This window comes from Polypterus senegalus, chromosome 16, assembly GCF_016835505.1.
Source record: "Polypterus senegalus isolate Bchr_013 chromosome 16, ASM1683550v1, whole genome shotgun sequence".
Lineage (NCBI taxonomy): Eukaryota > Metazoa > Chordata > Cladistia > Polypteriformes > Polypteridae > Polypterus > Polypterus senegalus.
The window spans coordinates 22,521,343-22,541,812 of record NC_053169.1 but is presented as its reverse complement, the minus strand read 5'-3'; the positions used below and the strand labels follow the sequence as shown (position 1 = coordinate 22,541,812).

At 40.6% G+C, this 20,470-nt stretch overlaps 1 protein-coding gene across 3 annotated transcripts in view; it reads left to right on the top strand.

Moving 5' to 3' along the window:
• The window catches only part of LOC120516759 (ribosome-binding protein 1-like), a 92,612-nt gene extending 74,113 nt beyond the window's left edge, over positions 1–18,499 (top strand). For 2 of the 3 annotated variants that reach the window (XM_039738673.1, XM_039738672.1), the window contains 4 exons: positions 2,677–2,760; positions 3,606–3,704; positions 9,638–9,781; positions 17,972–18,499. In XM_039738673.1, coding sequence (XP_039594607.1) covers positions 2,677–2,760; positions 3,606–3,704; positions 9,638–9,781; positions 17,972–18,010 — 366 coding nt within the window. In that variant the 3' untranslated portion in view covers positions 18,011–18,499. The remainder of the gene's footprint in view (positions 1–2,676; positions 2,761–3,605; positions 3,705–9,637; positions 9,782–17,971) is intronic. The other variant, XM_039738675.1, reaches the window with a different exon arrangement.
• The last annotated feature ends 1,971 nt before the right edge of the window (positions 18,500–20,470 follow it).

The window sequence follows — 20,470 nt, the reverse complement described above, 5'->3', positions numbered from 1 at the left end:
GATGATCACCACTGCTCAGCTTCAAGTACTGCTATGTCTTGACCAGCGATGCCTGCACACCATACTCCAGATCCAGCCTTGCTAGTGCATTATACAGTCTGATGAAAATAAATCAAGAAACGCGATGCTCAATTTTTACAATGGATAGTAACTTAATGTCGTCTTTGCCTTTTTAATTGCTTCTGCCCTTTGTTTAGATGATGTTGAGCCAACATAAACCCATAAATCATTTTCAGAGGTTGCTGCCTTCAGCACAGAGCTTCCCATTTTGCACACATGCAAAGTGAAGCCACTATGCAGGTTCGCATCTTCATGTTCTTATACAAGTATGCCTGGATTCCTCATGGGCTCGTGTTTCCACTTCATTATTTATTTATTTTAATTTGGAAGTGTGCGTCTTTTCAGTGAAAAGCAAAAATTCTGGCTGGTATAAAAATCTAATTTTATAGTAACATTTGCAGGAAACGAAACCGTACAAAACAATCAGGAAATTTGTTTTAGAGAGATTAAGTCAAGTCCACATATTCAAAATTGATTTATTGTGCATAAAACATTGTTTAGTTTTATAAGTGTAGGTTCCTAGAGGTGAGGAGAGATGCTGGGTATATTGGGGGAAAAGGGTGCCAGGCAAGAGGAAAAGAGGGGGGCCTAAGTGAAGGTTTATGGATGTGGTGAGAGAGGACATGAAGGTGATAGGGTGTGACTGAGCAAGAGGATGATGACAGGAAGATGTAGAAAAAGAGAATCTGCTGTGGAAACCCCTAACGGGAGGAGCCAAAAGAAGATGATGATTCCTAGAGGTGTTATGCAGGATGTAACTGCTGCGGTCAATAACTGGAGCCATGGCAGGATGTTAAGATGCTGCTGCTGCTTATGTCATTACATCTGCATGTGTGGGCAGCCATAACGTGTTGGCAGAAAGAAGTCCGGCATCAACATGCAGGCAGGCCTGCAAAGAAATCTTGGCTGTGTCACTGGATCTTTTGTTGGTTTGATTGTTTTTTGGCACCATATCTCGTTGTGGCTTGTATGCCAACCACATCTAATTTTCACCAATAAGGTATGACATAAAGTAGATCCCATTTACCTTTATAAAATCTCATATTGTATGCAGCTTTAAGTGTCTATATAATAAAATTAGTGCAGATCATTCAGTTCTTCCCAGAATCAGACAACTTTTAAGATGCAAGTGTGTGGCTTTCTTTGGGATCATTCTAAAAGTAATGTAGATTTCACTTTATATGCTGTCCCCATCACTTCCTGAAGGAAATTCTGCAACAGTCCTCACAACCTCGCACGATTTTGTAACCTTGGAATTGCAACATCAGGAAGCATTTCAGTTGAGGTCTTGCATAACTCATGCTGTATAGTATTTCCTCTTTTTACCTTTTGCGGTTTTCTGGTAGTCATGCCTGCTTTATGCAGACTTATGTGGTGTTTATCTTATTGGTGGTGTAATTTTTAAGGATAATGGAACATTTAATTCCTGTACATTTTTAGGTTAGTTATGGTAAAATCTGGAAAACCATTGTGGTAGGGAATGCTGCTTTGCACCTCTTGTATAGTAGAATAAAGAGATACCAACGATTATAGCTCACCTGACACTGCAAGTTACTAATTTTTAATTTACCTGTAGGCCCTAAATATTTGCATGCCACTGGGCCATCAAAACTGATAGCTTAATTTCTCATTTTTTAAAAATGTATGCCTTGTTCTACCTGACACAAAACGAGTGTGTTCTGTTGAAGTGTTTGTCCATGCCAACACCTCTATCAAAATTTCCCATCTCTTCTCCACGATCTGTGCATCACATTCTGCTAATGTTAACGTCTAAAATCGCAGCTCAAAACCCTTTTCTGTCATTGGTTACATTGTCTGTACTTCTGCGCAGTCCATTTTTATGTACTAACCCTAACAGTGTTAGGTGCCTTGGGTCAGAGTTGTGTACTTGCACAGTGTTTATAAAAAATATTGTAACCCCTTGGAAGCTTTTACATTTTATTGTTTATACACCAGTGAACTGAATTTGACTTTTTTGATGCTACTCTTTTTTTTTAAAGTAAAAAAAAATAAAAGGGAGGAAAGACCGAGCAGCTAGATATTTGGAATTGATGTGGGGTTGTCACATGGGGCACACTGCCATTTCCAGGCATGTTTGCCAGACAAAAATAAAGTGTATGAACTAAGAATTTTAGATGGATGTGAAACGGAATAAAGGGTGACTTGCTTGTAGTAACGCAAACAAGCAGAAATAAACCAAGGTGCCAAAATGGAGCGGTTCAGGGTTAAATCCAGTACTGAATGGCTAACGTGTGAAAGTGATTTTAAAATTAGAAAGTCCAGTGTACAAAGATTCATTGTTTGTTTGGTTTTTTTTTTTTTTTTTTTTTTGTCAGTCGTATCTTTTAAGCAGTCCAGAGCAAAACAAGATCATGTTCTCTATTGGTTTACATTTTTTATCAGTTTTGTTCCTCTTTAGAGGCATTAATACACCCAATTGTTTTTAAAGCTTCAGAGTACCTTTATACACACCAGAAATGTGATACTTAAGTATTGGTCTTGTGTTTTATCGTTTATGTACAATGTTTGTTATTGTAAAATCTACAGCCATTAGGCAGTCAGGTCGTCTACTTTTTAGGTTTCTTTTTGATTAACATTGTATTTTGATATTTCCAGTTGCAGTCAAAGCTTGAGAAAACTATTGAAAAACTAAACCATGAGCACGTGCAGAATCAGACACTGGCTGAAGAGTTTGAGCAGGTGAGTGTCAAATGTAGGTAAATGCTTTTAAAGGGATGTGCCAATTTTATTTGTGTGTGTTTGTTCGCCCATGTGATTTGTAGTGATGGGCGAGAACAATTTTTAATCTTGTTGTCATGGAAAAGGGAGATAATCATCTTTCTAATAGAAATGGAGCCTATGGTGACCAAATGCTGGACGACAAACAATACTATCTAATGTTGTGTTTAATCATGTCAAATTTACATGCCAGGTCATCCAGTTGTATGGCTCACAAAGTGCAAAATGACTTATTTATTTATTTTGTGAATGTTTTTTTTTAATTAAATGCTTCTGTAAAATCCGAGTAGGAAATAGATTCAAAAGATCTTTCCTATTTGAATGTAAGACTTGTCCAAGGAATGAGGAGAGGCAAGAGTCCTATCTTCAATTCAGCCACTTCTTTTTCTCCACATATCCTTCATCTTCTTAATCCACTGATACAGGGCTGCTGGAGCCAGTCTCGGCAATCCTAAAGTGCAAGACAGGAAAAGCGCACGCGCGCTCTCTCTCTCTCTCTCTCTCTCTCTCGCGCTCTCTCTCGCTCTCTCTCGCGCTCTCTCTCCGCTCTCTCTCGCGCTCTCTCTCGCGCTCTCTCTCGCTCTCTCTCTCTCTCTCTCTCTCGCTCTCTCGCTCTCTCGCGCTCCTCTCGCGCTCTCTCTCGCGCTCCTCTCTCTCTCGCTGGTGTGATCTCTGCTGTTAACAGACAAATGTTTAACGTTGGAAGAAACCATTCCTTTTAATTCACTCAATGTTAAGCTTTGGGAAGAGTTATTTTTGGTTAGTTAAATGGTGTCTGACACTGTGTGTATTTATTTTTCAAATAGGCTCAGACAATTGTGTCAAACCTGCAAGCTGAGCTGGACTCGCTGAAAGCAGCTGGAGGTGCTGACCTTCCTAGTAGTGAAAATATAGCTCAACTAAAGGTAACTATATTCAGACATGATTCAGAAATAGTTTTTCACTGTTCTCGCACAAAATCGGATTTGTGTGTTGACTGATTGTGCATCTTAAACTTGAATAATCAGTTGCTGGCTTTTAAAATTATTGCCAACACTCGAGCTGTGTACTTGCTCCTTTTTATGCAAAAAAAGCAAGTTATTTCCCAAGTTAAATGTTCAGAAATGAAGTTGGCGGTGTACAAATGATCATGTAAAAGCAATGGCTAGTGTTGGCTACTCGGCTGTTCACTGATCTGAAACTATAACACAAGTGATAGAGGGTGGTTTTCAAAGGCCAAAGTAGCTGATAATTTTTGCTCTTTACATGACATTCTTAATGTCATGCTTATTTAGTCGACTGTCAGGAACACCTATGCTGCAGCTCTCCACGTCAAGCGAGAAATAAAACTAGCGCCTAAATGTGGAGTGTTGCCACCATAGGTTGTGTTGTTTTTTTTTTTTTTTGGTGTGTCAAATGAGGAGCTCACTATACAAGCTATATCCACAAAACTTTGGAAACTGTAGACTCTAATCATGTTTTGACTTGTTTGTGCTTATTATGTAGCCCTTCACTGTTTGGATCTTACTAACTACGTCTCATTTCTTGACTGGTCACTTTTCACGTTAACGAAACATTCCAACAGCACCGACACAGGAGTTGGGGGTATTTTTCGTACGTCGCTTAAATCATCCGAGATCAGATGCCTCGCCTTGAATGAGTTATTGCCGGTGAAACTCATCTGGAATAAGTCGGTTTTTCAAACGCAGCGGTATAGTAGATTAGTTTAGCTGGATCTAATCATCTGAGATGATTGCGTACGCCCGCATGGAGTGAAAAGCCCACATATATTGAGTCTAGAAAACATGATTAGCAAGTCTTTGATAGGCTGCAACTAAATGACCAAAGAACGGGCACATTTTTTTCACACTGTGTGTGTGTGTGTTACTCGAAGGATTTCAAGATTTAATATGCACAAGGGGTAACCTTGCAAAAGCAGCCCAAACCAGAAAAGACAGCTGGCAAAAAGTGGCCGACAAATTAAACACGTGTGCATTGTACTTGCTGAAAGCAGCGTTTCATTTCCTATGTGTCAGATTAATTATTATTTAATATGTCATAATTCCAGATCAAACGTGAACACAAGGAGAACATGGGAACAGGTTAAAGTGAAGTACAAGAATATACTTCAAACTGGTAAATATTGGTATATAACTATTTAAAGAATTGTTGACATAAAGAATCATATCATATAAAAACATTAATTTTAAAGCTAATAAGATGGCAGACAAGCAAAAAGGTGTAGGTCCACGTGGTCCAGCCCTAACCCCTGCAGAAGAGTTGGCTCTCCAGCAAAATGCCCATTGTCTTGTTTCTGAGTGCATTCCAGGGGGAAGCTCCTCCTCAGAACCAGTGGCATGATGCAGTGGTCACTTCATTTCAGGTAAAAGATGGTCATTGCAATGGCATGAAACACTTCTTTTGTCTGCACACGCAGGTGTTCAGGAAACACTATGAGAACCCTTAGGAAATACTTCAGAGTCAAACAGACTTTACTAATTGCTTGGCAAACTGCACTTTTAGATAGATTTTCTGCATCGCCTACTGTATGGATGGATGGATGGATGCAAAAGCCCAAGTTCACTTAGCTTGACTTCGAATATAAGGTGCTAATAAATCTTTGAGGTACAATATTCCCTCCCTGGCTAAAGCGGTATGTTTCTAAAATTTCCTCCAGGAGCAATAAAGGATCTTGCCCAAAACCCTTTCTATATAAAATTCTCTTATAATTTGCGCACCGATATCAATTGGTCACTCATTTGTGAACGGCGAAGTCATGACTGAGTGATTTTCCATGCACGGACACTGATTAAGTGTGTGAGCTAATCCTTGTTTACATAGGGAGCTCGGAGCAGGTTTGAGGATTTGGATGTGCTGCTATGACAACACATCCAGCAATCCAGATCCAGGATCATGCCAAATCGTCAACAATTACATCTGGCTAAACGAGTAATCCACGTACGAAAAATACCCCCTTGGTTTTTGTAGAGCTTGTCGTGTTGCTTACCTGTATGCATGTAAATTGTATTTTGTAGAGTTTCAATGCTTCATACGTGCACAAAATGCAAATTTACTAGTTGCTACAGTTCTGTGACCGGTGGTGTTAACATCCCTTTAAGGATTTTTTTAGCCAATGTAGGCAAGCATTTGTCATATGCATTCTTAATGGTTTTAGTGTGGGCTGAGATTTAATATAGAATATATATTATAATAATATTTAATATATAATATATAATACACACACACATATTTATAATAAACCCTCCCTTGCCCCCAAACAATTAACAAAAGCACACAACACCAATACAAACATTGATCTGAAAAACACAGCAGTTGAAAATGTGGTGAACCAATGTGTCCCAAAATATAAGTCCGGCGGTATAGAAACTGGTTGTGGTGTTATGGTGGTGCTTCCCGACAACAAAACGACTTCACTGTAAATGTCCTGGCAATGGTTGAAATGACTTCAACCCCGAGGTCTCTCGGCTCTGGTTGTCGTGATGATCAGTAGATGAAAAAGCAGGCAGTGGAATAAAGCAATGAATAGCAGTAATGAGTTTGTAGATGGTTGGATAAATTGTCTTCTTTTCTCTCTCTCTCTCTCTCTCTCTCTCTCTCTCTCTCTCTCTCTCTCTCTCTCTCTCTCTCTCTCTCTCTCTCTCTCTCTCTCTCTCTTCTCCACCTCCTCCTCTTTTTTTTTAAATGTAAAATGTCCCAGACGTAACTGGTGTGTAAACAGTTGATTTCTGTCCTGGGGCTGCGGTCTCTCTCCATCATCCGTCCCCTCTGCACTTACGGGGACAACATTCACTGACGTACACATAACGGGCAGTAAATGGGGCGATGAAAACAACATGCACTCCGCACACACGTAGAATATACTATTACTGTGTAGCCCCGCTACACATCTTTTACTGACAAAAAATGGGCTCCTCTGAGCACCAACTTGTGCCATTCAAAAACCCATTCATGACACTTGCACTGTTCATTGTAAGCCTCAGTCAATAATTGGAAGTTTCCATTGCGGATTTCTTCAGGTTCACAAGATAACTTGCTGTTCACTCCATTTTCCTGACAAGGGTATGAAAGCATCTGTGTCTGAACATGTGTCCACTCTAAGTGTGAAGCAATCGAGTTGAGCCTTTTCTCACTGTGAAGAGTTATCCATGTTTGTTTCTCTCCTCTTACTCTTGGTTCCTGCGCTATATGATTGGCCTATTTTGTGTTGGACTTCACATACATTGTTCACTGATGCCCATTTCTCTGATTTGTTACAGAGGGAAATTGGGTTCACAGTTGCTCTGATTGCTCGTGGTGCAGAATTATGGGAAACCTTAGAGGTGGAAACAGTGATTTCAGTTTCAAGTAAGCCAATTGAGGAGTTTTGGGCATATAGTTAGGGTGACCCCTGAGAGCCTCTGGGTATATGTGGAATATATATGAGGAAACCCAAGGGGTCATACTGCAAGGATATCATCTCTTGAATGGTCTCATAGGTGTTGGGAAATACCTGTGGTGGGGGTAGAAGGTGTTGAGAATGGAATAGCCTCGTCTGTCCAGCCTGGCACACACCAGGAAAACCAGACTGGTATGCTATAAAATAGTAGTAATAGTAATCCATCCATTTTCCAACCTGCTGAATCCAAACACAGGGTCACGGGGAGTCTGCTGGAGCCAATCCCAGCCAACACTGGGCACAAGGCAGGAACCAATCCCGGGCAGGGTGCCAACCCACCGCAGGACACACACAAACACACCAAGCACACACTAGGGCCAATTTAGAATCGCCAATCCACCTAACCTGCATGTCTTTGGATTGTGGGAGGAAACCGAGCGCCCGGAGGAAACCCACACAGACACGGGAGAACATGCAAACTCCACGAGGGAGGACCCGGAAGCGAACCCGGGTCTCCTAACTGCGAGGCAGCAGCACTACCACTGCGCCACCGTGCCGCCCATAGTAGTAGTAATAATTTTTTTTTTTACTTGAGATTATATTCCCTTTGCTCCATGATGTGCAGGATTTCTTTAACGGTTGAAGCTGCTCAGTAAAGAAGCTTTATGTCCGCTTTACACAAGTGGTAGATGCAAAATAGAGGCCTATTTAGTGGTGCTTATATAAATGAATATTTTTGTCAAATTATTAAACATGAAAAGCAGCATTAATAGGAAATGATGCTGTAGGCAACTGTGAATAGCAGCCTGTCCTCTAACACAGCTACAGTAAGAATCCATAAATAATGCAGCCAATATCTTAACAGCTGTGAACTGTCATTAACAAGAGTACAAATAATGTCATGCTGGAGATATTAAAATAATTTAATCAAACTCTTTTCTGTATTCTGTACTCCATGCAGAGTTCGGTAATAAATTTTCAGATAAATAAGGATATAAAATTCTAAGAGTCGGCCATCTCCACTATTGCAGATACAATACTTTTTTTGGGCTTGTGATGAGGACTAATGTGACAGTTACATTTTAAGTCTTTCAAGCCCTTTTAATTTAAGAACTAAAACAATGGCATTGCACCATTCATATGCGACCATCAACTCATTCCCAGGAAGGACCAAACTATTTTTTGTAGCTCTGACCTCTTTAGCGCTCCACTCTCCATGTTTAGGCCTTGGCTGAGCAGCTACTACTTCAGGAGTCCTTCAGCTAATGCTGTAAATATGCTGAACATTTGTAATCGAGGTGTCGTGGGTTTGCAGCCGGCCACCAACAGTTACCACACTACACGTCTGCCAACTGAAATGCCTTGTATGCACCCAGAGATGATGCACATTTTATATGGCAGCATATTTGACAAGTTGTCGCACGAGTTCGATTTCAGAAAATTTGACAACTTAGTTGCCAATGGGAAAGCGCAAGAAATATCTAAACCAAGCCTCTGCTAAGATCCTGGCCTTTTATTCACAGGAGCCTTATCAGTAATCAAACTGACCTCGAAGCTTGAAGAATGCAAGCAACCATAAGCTAGTGTGAGTCTGCCTGTCCATCTCTTAAAATACACACTCAAGGACCGACTTGAAAACGGATTTTTGATAATCCATTATATTAAACGAGCAAAACCTTTTGATGCACTCTTTTCATTCTATTGCTTGTGGATATTCCTTGTAAAATGCAGTAACATGGACGTGAATATTTGTTTATTAGCTACGACCCCCAAACCAATAGCTGTTTGGAGCAAATTTTAGCCAAAAAAAAAAATTTAATTTGGTAGGTCAGTCAGTTATTATCCAACCCGCTATATCCTAACACAGGGTCACAGGGGGTCTGCTGGAGCCAATCCCAGCCAACACAGGGCGCAAGGCAGGAACAAGTCCCAGGCAGGGCGCCAGCACACACACACACACACCCAGGACAATTTAAGATCACCAATGCACCTAACCAGCATGTCTTTGGACTGTGGGAGGAAATCGGAGCACCAGGAGGAATCCCACTCGGACACGGGGGAGAACATGCAAACTCCACGCAGGGAGGACCCGGGAAGTGAACCCGGATCTCCTTACTGTGAGGCAGCAGTGCTACCACTGTGCCACTGTGCTGCCTGCTTTCATTTGGTATTGGATTTATTTTTTTTTTGATAAAATATAAATCTATTAAATCTTTCAGAAAACTGTCAAGCATTTGTTTCAGAGGCCTGACATTTTAATGTTCAAATTGTGCCAAATGAGGACTTTACCATTTCTACATCCTAGTGGCTGCTATAACAGACGCACATTGCTGATGACATGGAGCTGGCGTCTTCTTGTTAAGCTCCAGATTCTGCAGTATTGCCAAATACAATTTCTTAAAGGGATATCCTTAAGCATTACGTGTGCTCGAGCTGACGAGGATTTATTTTTTTTATATGCAGATTAGACTTGAAAAGGAAAAAAAGCTTTCCAAGGATTTAGGACAGGCAGCTGTTAAACTACAACAACTTCTCAGAAGTTCTCAGGAACAGCTTTACAAGGAGAAGGAAATGGTGAAGATGTTGCAAGAGCAGCTTGAGGGAAAGGTACTTGCTGCCTTTTTGATAGGGGTGGGGGGGGGGGAATCGATGAATATGCCAATCCAAACCCAAACCAACCCCATCCCGGGGTGTTTTATGAGAACAGCAGGTCTGAGTTTTTTCAGAGTCACATGCTGTCAGAAGTAGTGACGACTCTTGAGATTCTTGTCATTTTCCCTTGCAGCTTGTTGGCCACCGTGCTGCTTCTCTTGAAGCTGCGACGTTTTTGAACTAAACTTTGGATAACTTAATACCGTTAACAAAAAAAAGTTCTCAGTCATCACACATTATAAAAATGCACCAAAACTAAAAGGTATCTGCAATCTGTGACACCAGCCATGTTTGGCTAAGGTTAGACTTTCTTTAATGTAGGAAAGGGGAGATTTTTTTTCCCCTGCCTTTGTAGGTTTAATTATTGTTTGCACATTTTTAGTTTTGAAAGTCTGCTTAATCTAAAAAGACTGTTAGTTGCGATAAGAAGGTTAGTTCTCTTATTTAATGTTAAGAATGTTCACGGTTTCATAGTTTAGTATAGTATGATATGAAATCTTTGTGTGTTTTTGTTCTCTTTAGATGGTGCTGGTTAGATCCTACTAAATAAGTGAACATCTGACACTCCCATTCCTACGACGTATCCAAGTCAAATTTAGAATTGTCACAATTTTCTCACTTTTTTGTAGTGCGCTCTTCCTTGGTATGCCCTCCTGTCAGTGCTCTATGGTAGATGCTCGCCAGGGTTTGTTTCTGCATGCCACACTTCCTCGAGCATCTTGCTTCCTTGGATGCTGTTGTGCTTTCTTAATGATGGGAGGGGTGTTTTGTGACCAGTTTAGTTTCTCCAAGATGAAGGCCTGAGAAATGTGAAACTTTCCACTCTCTCTGCTGCCGTCCCATCAGTGCAGACAGGCGAGTGGTTCACTTCTCCCCTCCAGAAGGCCAGAATCCTTTCTTTAAGTTCATGTTCAAGGTGAGGTAGTTGGTGTAACACAAGTAGCCTAATTTTTAATTGTGAATATTATTGTACTTTCACTGAGCAGATTATTCAGACCCCTCTACCAATCCTGGGTAGGGCCTCCCTTTGCTCCCACAAAAGCCTCAGTTCTTAATGGCATAAATCCTACAAGATGTTGGAAACGTTCCTTTGGGATCCTGGTCTATGATGACATGATTACATCGCGCCATTTCTTCAGATTTGTCAGCTGCACTTTCATGCTGAGGGTCTCCCATTCTGCCACATCCCAAAGATGTTCTGATGGATTCAGATGTGGTGACAGGGAGGCCACTGAACACTGAACTCCTTGTCATGTTCATGAAACCAGTTTTGCTTTGTGCCATGGTACATTATTGTGCTGGAATTGGCTATTAGAAGATGGGTCAATTGTGGTCATTAAGTGATGCACACAGTCGACGACAAAACTCGAATAAGCCGTGGCATTCAAGCCGTGATTAATTATATTAGCAGGCCCAAAGTGTGTCAAGAAGACATTGCCCATTCCATTACACCATCACAACCAGCCTGGACTGTTGACACCAAGCAGGGCGGTTGTCTGGTTTTTGGTGAGCCTGTGCCTAAGAAGAGCCTCCGCTTTCCAGTTTTGGCTGCCAAAGGAGCAACCAAATGTGGTGGTGGTCTGCTGCTGTAGCCCATCTGCTTCAGGGTTTGGTGTGTGGTGCATTCTGAGATGCTTTGCTGCTCACCATAGTTTTACTGAATGGTTATTTCACTTACTGATGGGCCATTCTCCTCTGGCGTCTCATCAATGTCACTCACGGGAATGTGTTTTGTTTATTGCAACATTCTCTGTAAAGATCAGGAATTGCAGAAATACTCCAACAAACCCCTCTGGCACCAACAATCATGCCACAGTTGAATCGCACTCCCCATCCATCCTCCATTCAGATGTTTGTGAACATTAACTGACGCATGATTGGCTGATTTAAATCATTGCATGGATAAATATTTGTACTGGTGTTCCAAATAATTTACCCAGTGGCCGTAAATCTATGGTATGTTGGCTTCAATATTGAAGGCTCAGAGAGAAAGGGGGCTGCACAGGATAAAGGGAGGGAATTTCCTGAAAGCAGGCCATGCTGTTTGGATAGAAAGTACTGCTACCAAAGCTGTATCCTTTGTCGTCAAATTGTGTCATGGTCGGTGCTCGGTAGCGAGACTGGGATATGCCCTTATAAGCATTTGTTGACTCTTTAGTCTGCATTCAAGATGGGCAGTCTGTAAATGCCATCCTCAGACTTGGCACAACTACTGAGGTTTCCTGGCACACAGCAGTCTCGCCCAGCATTGGTAGCGGACTGTTTTCCCATGTTAATCTGGATCCAGACACAAACTGTACAAAGCAGACTTTCACTTGACTGCTGACGGCAGTAGCCGCACTTCTTAATGTCTGCTCTTTTATTTAATTTTTTATTATTGAATCCACAAAATTCCTTCTGCTTAACTAGATTTTGAAATTTAACTGCTCTGGGCAGCCATGTGGAAGGGCAGGCCGTTTTGTGTTTAATTGTCTTTTTTATTAGAAAATCCACCAACGTGGACACATGGCACACATTTTCTGGTCTCTTATTTAAATGGCAGTTATTGGCCTGTCTGTAAAGCACATTGTGTTTTGGTTCTTCTCACCTCAAGTCTGGCTTTTCATATAACTCGGCATGTTGTCCCAAACAGGGGTGCAATGTGACTCAGTCTGGCTGAAAACCCTTCTAATACGGAGTTCTGTAACTTTAAATATGAAAGTAAACCTGGCCTCGACTAGTTTTAAAATCGCTAAAAAATACAGTAAAGAGTGATTGAAAACGCAAGAGACCAGGCTAACCATTACTACCAGAATTCATGAGTTTTAATAACTCCTTACGTTTAATAAGTGCAAAAATCTACAAAGGTCAGCTTAGTTTGGAGTGCTGGACTGATTACCCTGGACAATGAAGATTTAGCTTCCACTTTTTGAGGGTAACTTCTGGAGTTTGGCCAGCTGATCAAAAAAATCCCCTTTAAATTCTCCAGTCATGGACCATTCTATTGCAATCGCCAATTTGTGTGTTTTATTTATTTATTTTCTCTCATAGTTTAATAATTCATTTAATATTGTATATTGTATCCTGTTAGGCCAGGATAGCTCTAAACATCTGTTTACATTCCATTTTTATGTCCATTTTATTCATTTTTTGGTTGTGTTTTTATCAGTTATGTATGTTTGGTATTTACATATGGATGCTTATTCTGCCGTATCCCTTCTGTAAGGCCAACTGTCAACCTCCAGAGACATGATAATACACAATTCTACAATTAATAAACACAAATGCTGATAACCAAAGAGGCAAAAATTAACTAAAAGGAGATATTAAGGATTTAAAATCTGGTATAAAACATACCATCGCTCACAACGTGTTCTGTTTTGATTAGTCCAGGCACATCTTTGGGTTGTGTCTATGACCCACAACAATGGTATCCTTTTATTGATTTTTGTCACTGTTAAGCCTGAAAGCGATCTTGTCACACAATGGCAATGCCCAACCTTCAGTACTCCTCGGCAATGCAGTACACATGGAAGAAACCAACGGAAATGTTGTACTGTCAATGTTTCAGTGCCAACAGGGGTCGCCAAGTCCGGTCCTGAAGGCCCACCGTGGCTGCAGGTTTTCATTCTACTCCTTTCCGTGTGCCCTGTTTGTGCTGTTAATTAACTTTTTGTGAATTTGTTTAATTGGATTGCTTTTTTTAAGATTTGTTCTCCTGAATTTCTTCATCATTCCTCTGAATTGTTTCATTTCTTTCCTTAAATGGCACCCAAACAGAAATGAAATGTGAAGTGAGTGAGCCAACAGAAGACCAACTAAGTCAGGGCCTCAACCAGTTGCTTTAGTGAGGTGCCAATTCCTCTTCATTAAATCAGTTCTTTAATTCCGTGGCTTGTTGCTGCTCTTGTGGTGCATTGGCAGACATTTCTGAAATTGATTTTTTTTTTTCTCTTTTCTAAGAGAACTGGTCAAATGTTTTGGGGTCCTGAACAAATCGATGTTCTTGAGATCTTCATCTTTCTTTATTTTCAGATATTGTATGATGGATATCAGTAGTTTTGGCTCATTTTGCATCTCATTATTATTTGGCTGCTAATTAAGGAAAAAAAAAATTCAGGGGTCTGAGTCTTGAAGAGCAAATCAGTTAAAATGAGTTCAAAGAAAGTTAATTAGCAGCAAAAACGGGTCAATCATTCAGAAATGGGTTGGAATGAAAACCTGCAGCCACGGTGGTCCTCTCGGACTGGACTTGGTGACCCCTGAATTAGAACATCTGAGCTCATCTAAAACCTGTGGCACTGCAGCTCAGAGAGCCCAAATCCTGTTTAGCACTGCTGTCCCATTCACAAATCAAAGACTCCTTTCTGTACAGTAAAGAACGTGCCCGCTCCCAAAGGACATAAACCACTTGTCCATATATAAAACTTGCACTGGTGAACACTTGTCTCACTCATCACATTCATGAAATTGAAGTGTTTCAGTAGCTGAGACCGATGTTTGTTTGTTTCCACAAGTAACTGATGCAGAAGTAAAGGAAGACATTTTTGTCGGTCCACAAATTGGATACATCCTCAATGACAAGCTGTTTGAAGATCTGCCAGTGAGGCCAGGAGAAATCACATGGAAGGCATTTAAGGATATTCCAGGAGTATTTTCTTGTTTTGGTGCTCTGGAATTCTCTACATCCAGCTGGTTGACTGCGTGCTTCAAGCATTCAAGGAAATGAAGTCCAATGTCGGTGAAGATTTTTCTGCACTTGAAACTTGGGCTTATTTCCTCCTACTGTCGAACAGGAGTAAAGGGATTCACATGGACTTTGGGGGAATCTACATCTGGGTAAGAGGACTCCATCAATGCTGGCCGACTGTTGTTGGACACTCAAACGAGAAGCATCAGATGCAGAGTTAAAAATTAAAAATCGGCAGCAAAACATTTTAAAGCTCCGCTGAACTAATGCAAAGTTTCAGCATCATTAAGTGATTAAACACACTACATACTACAGCTTTTTTTCTTGATTCTAAAGTGAATATTTGTGTTCATAGTAAAGCCAGCTATAGTAATTGTCAACAGTTTTCAGGAAGCAAAACTTTAAAGAAAACCAAATGTCCAGTGTTGGTGTCTGCCTCCCACCTCTGAAGCCCTGTTGCTGTATGTACAGTTTGGGAGTTCTCCCAGGATTTGTGTGATGCTTTCCTTTCAGTGAGCCTTGGGTGTATTCTGTGATGGACTGTTATGTGGTGCACAGTTGGTTCAAACATCAAACTCTGGCTGACCCTGAATTTAGATTAGGTGAGTGAGATGGATGGATGGGTGAACATCGCGTCACCTTGACTCCTCTTTGCTGTGCTTCTGAATATCGATATACATACAATAAGATATGAGGCACGTCCTAAAAGTAAAGAATCTCCCCCCAGGTAATTAACATGGCTGAACAGGCAGGACATTTTTCAAAGGGCAAGGTTAAGCCTTCAAAGGTAGATGAAGACGCATCAAAATGCCTGAGCCGAATACAAGTTGGAGCAGTTTTTTTTTTTTTTTCCTTTTTAGGTGTGCCCCTTTACTAGAAGGGTGAAATAAATTTTGTTTTTCTTTCACTGGATGACATTTGTGTGCACATTGACTGCTCTTCCAGTTCAGCACAGAACTCCAGCGGGACCAATAAAGGCTGTGGGGCTTCCTGCTCATTCCCTCTTGCATGGCCGAAGCTTGCCGTTCTCGGATATGACGCCACGGGAACTCCCGTCTTCTCTAGAGAACAAATGTGTGTCACGTGCTAGCATCTTACTAATGCTGCCAAAAAGTTGTTGGCAGCCTCTTTCAACTTCTTATAGCCAAGCAATATGGGGCCTTTACCCAAACATTCGTGGTGAATGGTTATAAATATGAACCGGTGACCGATATGTGCCATCTTGACGTGGAGTTTTTGGTTTTTCTGCTGAGTTTTAGGCACGTTATGGTCTTCAATTTTAAGAGTGGAATTTTAAATATGACAAAAGAGTAGGTTAATGCAGTAAGTATTTCCCGTACAGTGAAGTCCTTTCTTGCTTGTGCTAATTGACAAACCACACGTCCTCCCTCGTGGGTGCCATGATCTGGGAGCATAACTGCCTCACCTTGGAACTTCTATTTGAGATTATTTTTTTTAGGTAAGGAAATACATCACACCTGTAGTAATTCTGAACATTCTCACAAAATGTATTTTGGATGGAAATCTACATTTAGGACAAAATCAAATTTTTCCCTAATTTACACAAGCGCTGAAATTGTGTAAAAAATCCATGAAATATCGTTGTTAGTCTTCCGTACGTAGTAAACTCGTTGGTGTTCACAGAGTAGTGATTGCCATTTCGATTCACTTTACTGATTTTCATTCTTTCGAACTACCCGAGTTTAAAAATGAATTGACTCATTTGATTTAGCAATAACTTAAATGTTCTTTCCCCTTGAATGGACCACAAATGTTGATTTTGTATGAAACATTACAATTCATATTGTATAATATGCCTCTTGAAAAGCACAAAATATTGTGAAAGTGCATAATTAAAATGAGGCACTAAATTCAGAGTAAGTGAACGAGCGTTGCACAACTTGTTCTTGGGTAATGATTCAGTGGTTAAGCTCATAAATCCTATAAATGAGAATTCTGTAACTTGTTCACTAATCAAATGATGAGAATTGTGTGCCTTGTTCTCGAGTATTGGTGATTCACTCTGCAAATCAGATGCACAAGACTTGTCATTCGTGCGTGACCCATTTGAAATCTGTGTTACTTGTTCTAGTATAATAATTCAGTTTGCAAATCAAATGAATGGTATTGTGTGACTTGTAGAGCTACAGAGGCCTGTAGGTCCTGGGCAAACGCACAAAAAAAATCTGAATGAATTCTGAATCTGTTTGTACAAATTATTAATCTGTCTGAACAACTTCGTCGGAACGGATTTATTTTGTTGAAACGCATTATTTTTTTCTCCCCCTTGCACTCCAGTTTTTTTTTCGGCGTATGGTTCGGTGAACCAGAAGAGGAACTGCAATGTCAAAGTGTGTTTATTGCGGAATCTGTTATCCTTTAATGAAGAGTTGACAAAGATATAACAATGCCATGTCTGACAATCAAAACCTTAAGTATATCCAAAATCTTTGAGTCCACAATAAAAATAAAACTGTATTAAATCCAAAAATTATCTGCTGGCTACATTCTTCGGGTTCACTAAACTGCATGCCATGAAAAATAAAGTTGGGAGCATCCATACAAATGAATTATGTAATTTATTTGGATGGATTATTTTTAAGTACAGAATTCGTTCAGATTATTTTTCCTACCCAACTCCTGTGGGGTTCCGTATAGAACAACGATTCTGTACACAAATCGATACCATGTGACTTGTTGCACGATTTTCGTTCATTAGATTCATGAATTTGTTCTTAGGTAATGATTGTATGCATGAAACGGTTCTTGGTGCATTCAGTGAGCCATAAGTAGGTTAAAAAGGAAATAATTGCTAGAAATTGGAAAAATATTTTTATAAGGTTATTTTGTGTGACTGATTTGTTGAACATGCAAAATGACAAACGTTTTAAATATTTGTATATTCTGCTTAAAACAATTCCAGTAATGACTTATACAAAACCAGCAAAATATTTGATTTTAAATGTGGTGTTTACTGTCTTGTACTTGTATGATGAGACCGAGTGCTCGGTTGCTGATCGTGTTTTAATTAGAGAGACTCGGAGTGGAATCGAATGAGAATCGTGAATCGGACAGTCGGCACTCGCACGTGACTTTTAAACATCTAACTTGGAGGCTGATGTGTTTTTAGCTCTCCTGAATCGATTTTCATTTGTACTCGTGAATGGAGTCCCATAATTCACTGAAAATGTATTGTTCAAAAAGATCGAATCGCCCATCACTATCGCTGAGGCTTTGGTGTTGCCACTTCAGTTTTTTGGCTCCACTTCTTGATTTTTTTTTTTTTTTTTTGGATTTTTCTTTTGTGAGAGAGGAGCGAGGAAACAAGTTGAGCAGCATTGTGTCTGCGTATGGCTGCCTAATTTCAAGCAGCAAAGCATAGCACAGCCCATTTTTAGGGAGTCCACGCCAGAACAACACTTCGGGGATGTTCGTTCTTGACCATTACTGATGATAACTGCATTTCTTTCTTTCAGGCTGAAGGAGAGGAGTCTCTGGAAGGAACTTCTGTTTGAAGCCACTGGGAGCAGAAGACACTAAATGACTTGCCAAAATGCCTTACAAAATTTAATTTTCATACATTCCTGAACTGTACGCCCTGTATAGAAGAGTAGGTAATTATCAAAAGGTGACCCCAACCTTTCACACTAAGGGAGAAGAGCTGCCGCTATTTATGTAGTTTACAGAAGTCACATTCCGTCTGCGTCTCTGACTGTGTCGGAGCTTTAGCCATTCTGTCTTTTGTTTAAATGGAAGACCTTGAACGTTCAGTGTTTGAAAAGGGAATCTTAAGTGTACATTTTTACTGTACATTGACCAGTGCAATTTCTATATTTGTTTTGTTTAAGAAAACAAAAGCAAGGCCTTGGTTGGGGGGAGGGGCTGTGTAACAATTTTTAAGGTACACGGCTGCAATACACGCGCCTGGACCCCTGCAGCTGGCAGCCGACACAAATTGATTGAGAAAAAGAAAATAAAAACGAATGATGTAGCAAGAGAAATGGCTCCTACGTGTCGTCTGACTTCTTACTCTACTCTTAGGGACATCGGCTGGATATTCCAGCAAGATTGCGTTCTCGGTCTGCTCCTGGGATGCAGAAGGGGATCCTGGTCACTGTTGGTTTTCACTCCAGCTCACTGCTCAGCCAGTCTTTGGTTTTCAATCCTTAATTCATCGCACAAAAGTTTGAAATCGCCTAGGAATATTCATACAGTATTTTTGAAGGAAATTGTGTTTGTTTTTGTTTTAATTATTCACAGCCCCATTTTCAGCATCTTAATGGCCAACTCCCTATGCTCTTCCCTAATTAGTCATGTGTTAATGCTGATTGGTTATTAGAGGAACCTTTGTAATTGCATTAGCATCGCTGACACCTGGTGTTCTGTTCACTTGGGTGGCAACATCCTGGAGTGCAGTTCTGGCCAAAAGAACATGTCAGTCCGATTTTAATTCTGCATAGTCAGGATTAGTACCAAAGAACTGAACACCTGTGTCCACTACGGTCTTAAGAGATGACGGCAAACTGGATCTGACCAGGATTTAAAAAAAAAAAAACGGAAGACCCCAATGCACAACTGGCACAACTGCATAAGATGTTAAGGATTATCGGAGTTTGTAGTCCAAGTCAGTCACGTGTAAAGATGCAGAGGTTAGTCTCCATTTTTTATTAGCACACTTACTTCACCTGTTTTTGTTGTCTGGTACAAATCTTGTAATCAATATTTAACCCACTTCCTGTTGTCCAAATGACTTGAAATTTTGCACACATAATAAATATATATATTAGCACCATGATTCAAGCTCATGGTTAACTCATCAGGTCTTACATCACCAGTCAGCGCCTGACACAATTCTCTGCCGCTCTCTCCAATAAGAGAACGGAATAATCTGACCTTTAGTGTTTTCCTCTGCCTCTGCCATTGCAAGTTCTGTGTATAATGTGAACTCGTCCTTCCATGTTCTCCATGACTTCGCCAGATCTTTAGCATCGAGGCTTTATACCCTGCGTCTTCTCATTAAACTTGTATCTCTTGCGATGTCCACGGCTTTATTTAATTTTAGCTCAGACCCGGCACTTAAGTTTCTCTTGCACTTTTGCCGAGTTTGTGCCAAACACTAGTCTATCCCTGACCATCTCATCTTAGTTTGCATAAGCACAGTCCCTCACCAGCAATTTTAACTCCCTTACAAAATGATCAAAAGTCTCATTTACACCCTGCATCTTCTCCTTAAACTTGTATCTCGTGAATATCGTATTCGTTGTAGGCATGACAAACGCCAGCCGCAGCGTGTCTATGAACTTAATTTAAACTTAAGGTTTCCACCGTGTGCTTTGTTTCCCACAGTAGCTGCACTTATGAATATGCTTGTATGCGTCACTCGCTTCATATTCTTTTGCTGCCTTCTCATTTGTGTAATGCGTTTTTTTTGAACAGGTTTCATTCATCGAAGTGTTCGCTACCCAAATCGGTACTCGTGAATCTAAGATGTTTAACAGGCATTCCCGGTATTAAGTTGCGATTTGCCTGCGAATATTTAGCGGCAGCGTGTCTATGAACGTAATTTAAACTTAAGCTTTACACCTTGCTTTCCTATTTATGTCTACAAAGGCTTGTTCAGCTTCAGAGGGTTTCCGCAGTAGCTGCACTTGTGAATATGCTAAGCACAGTCCTTCACCCGCGAATATTTACCTTATATGGGCAGGCACTCAATGACGTGGGAGGCGTGATGATGCGGGACAGAACTCCGCCTCGCACGGCGACCGAGCTGCTGGCTATGGCCATTTATATGGACGAAAGTACATTCCAGTAACTACTGTTACGCGTAGAATTTCGAAATGAAACCTGCTTAACTTGTGTAAGTAAGCTGTAAGGAATGAGCCTGCCAAATGTCAGCCTTCTACCTACACGAGAAGTTGGAGAATTAGTGATGAGTCAGTCCTTTGCCTTTTTATTAGTATAGATTAGTCTTTCAT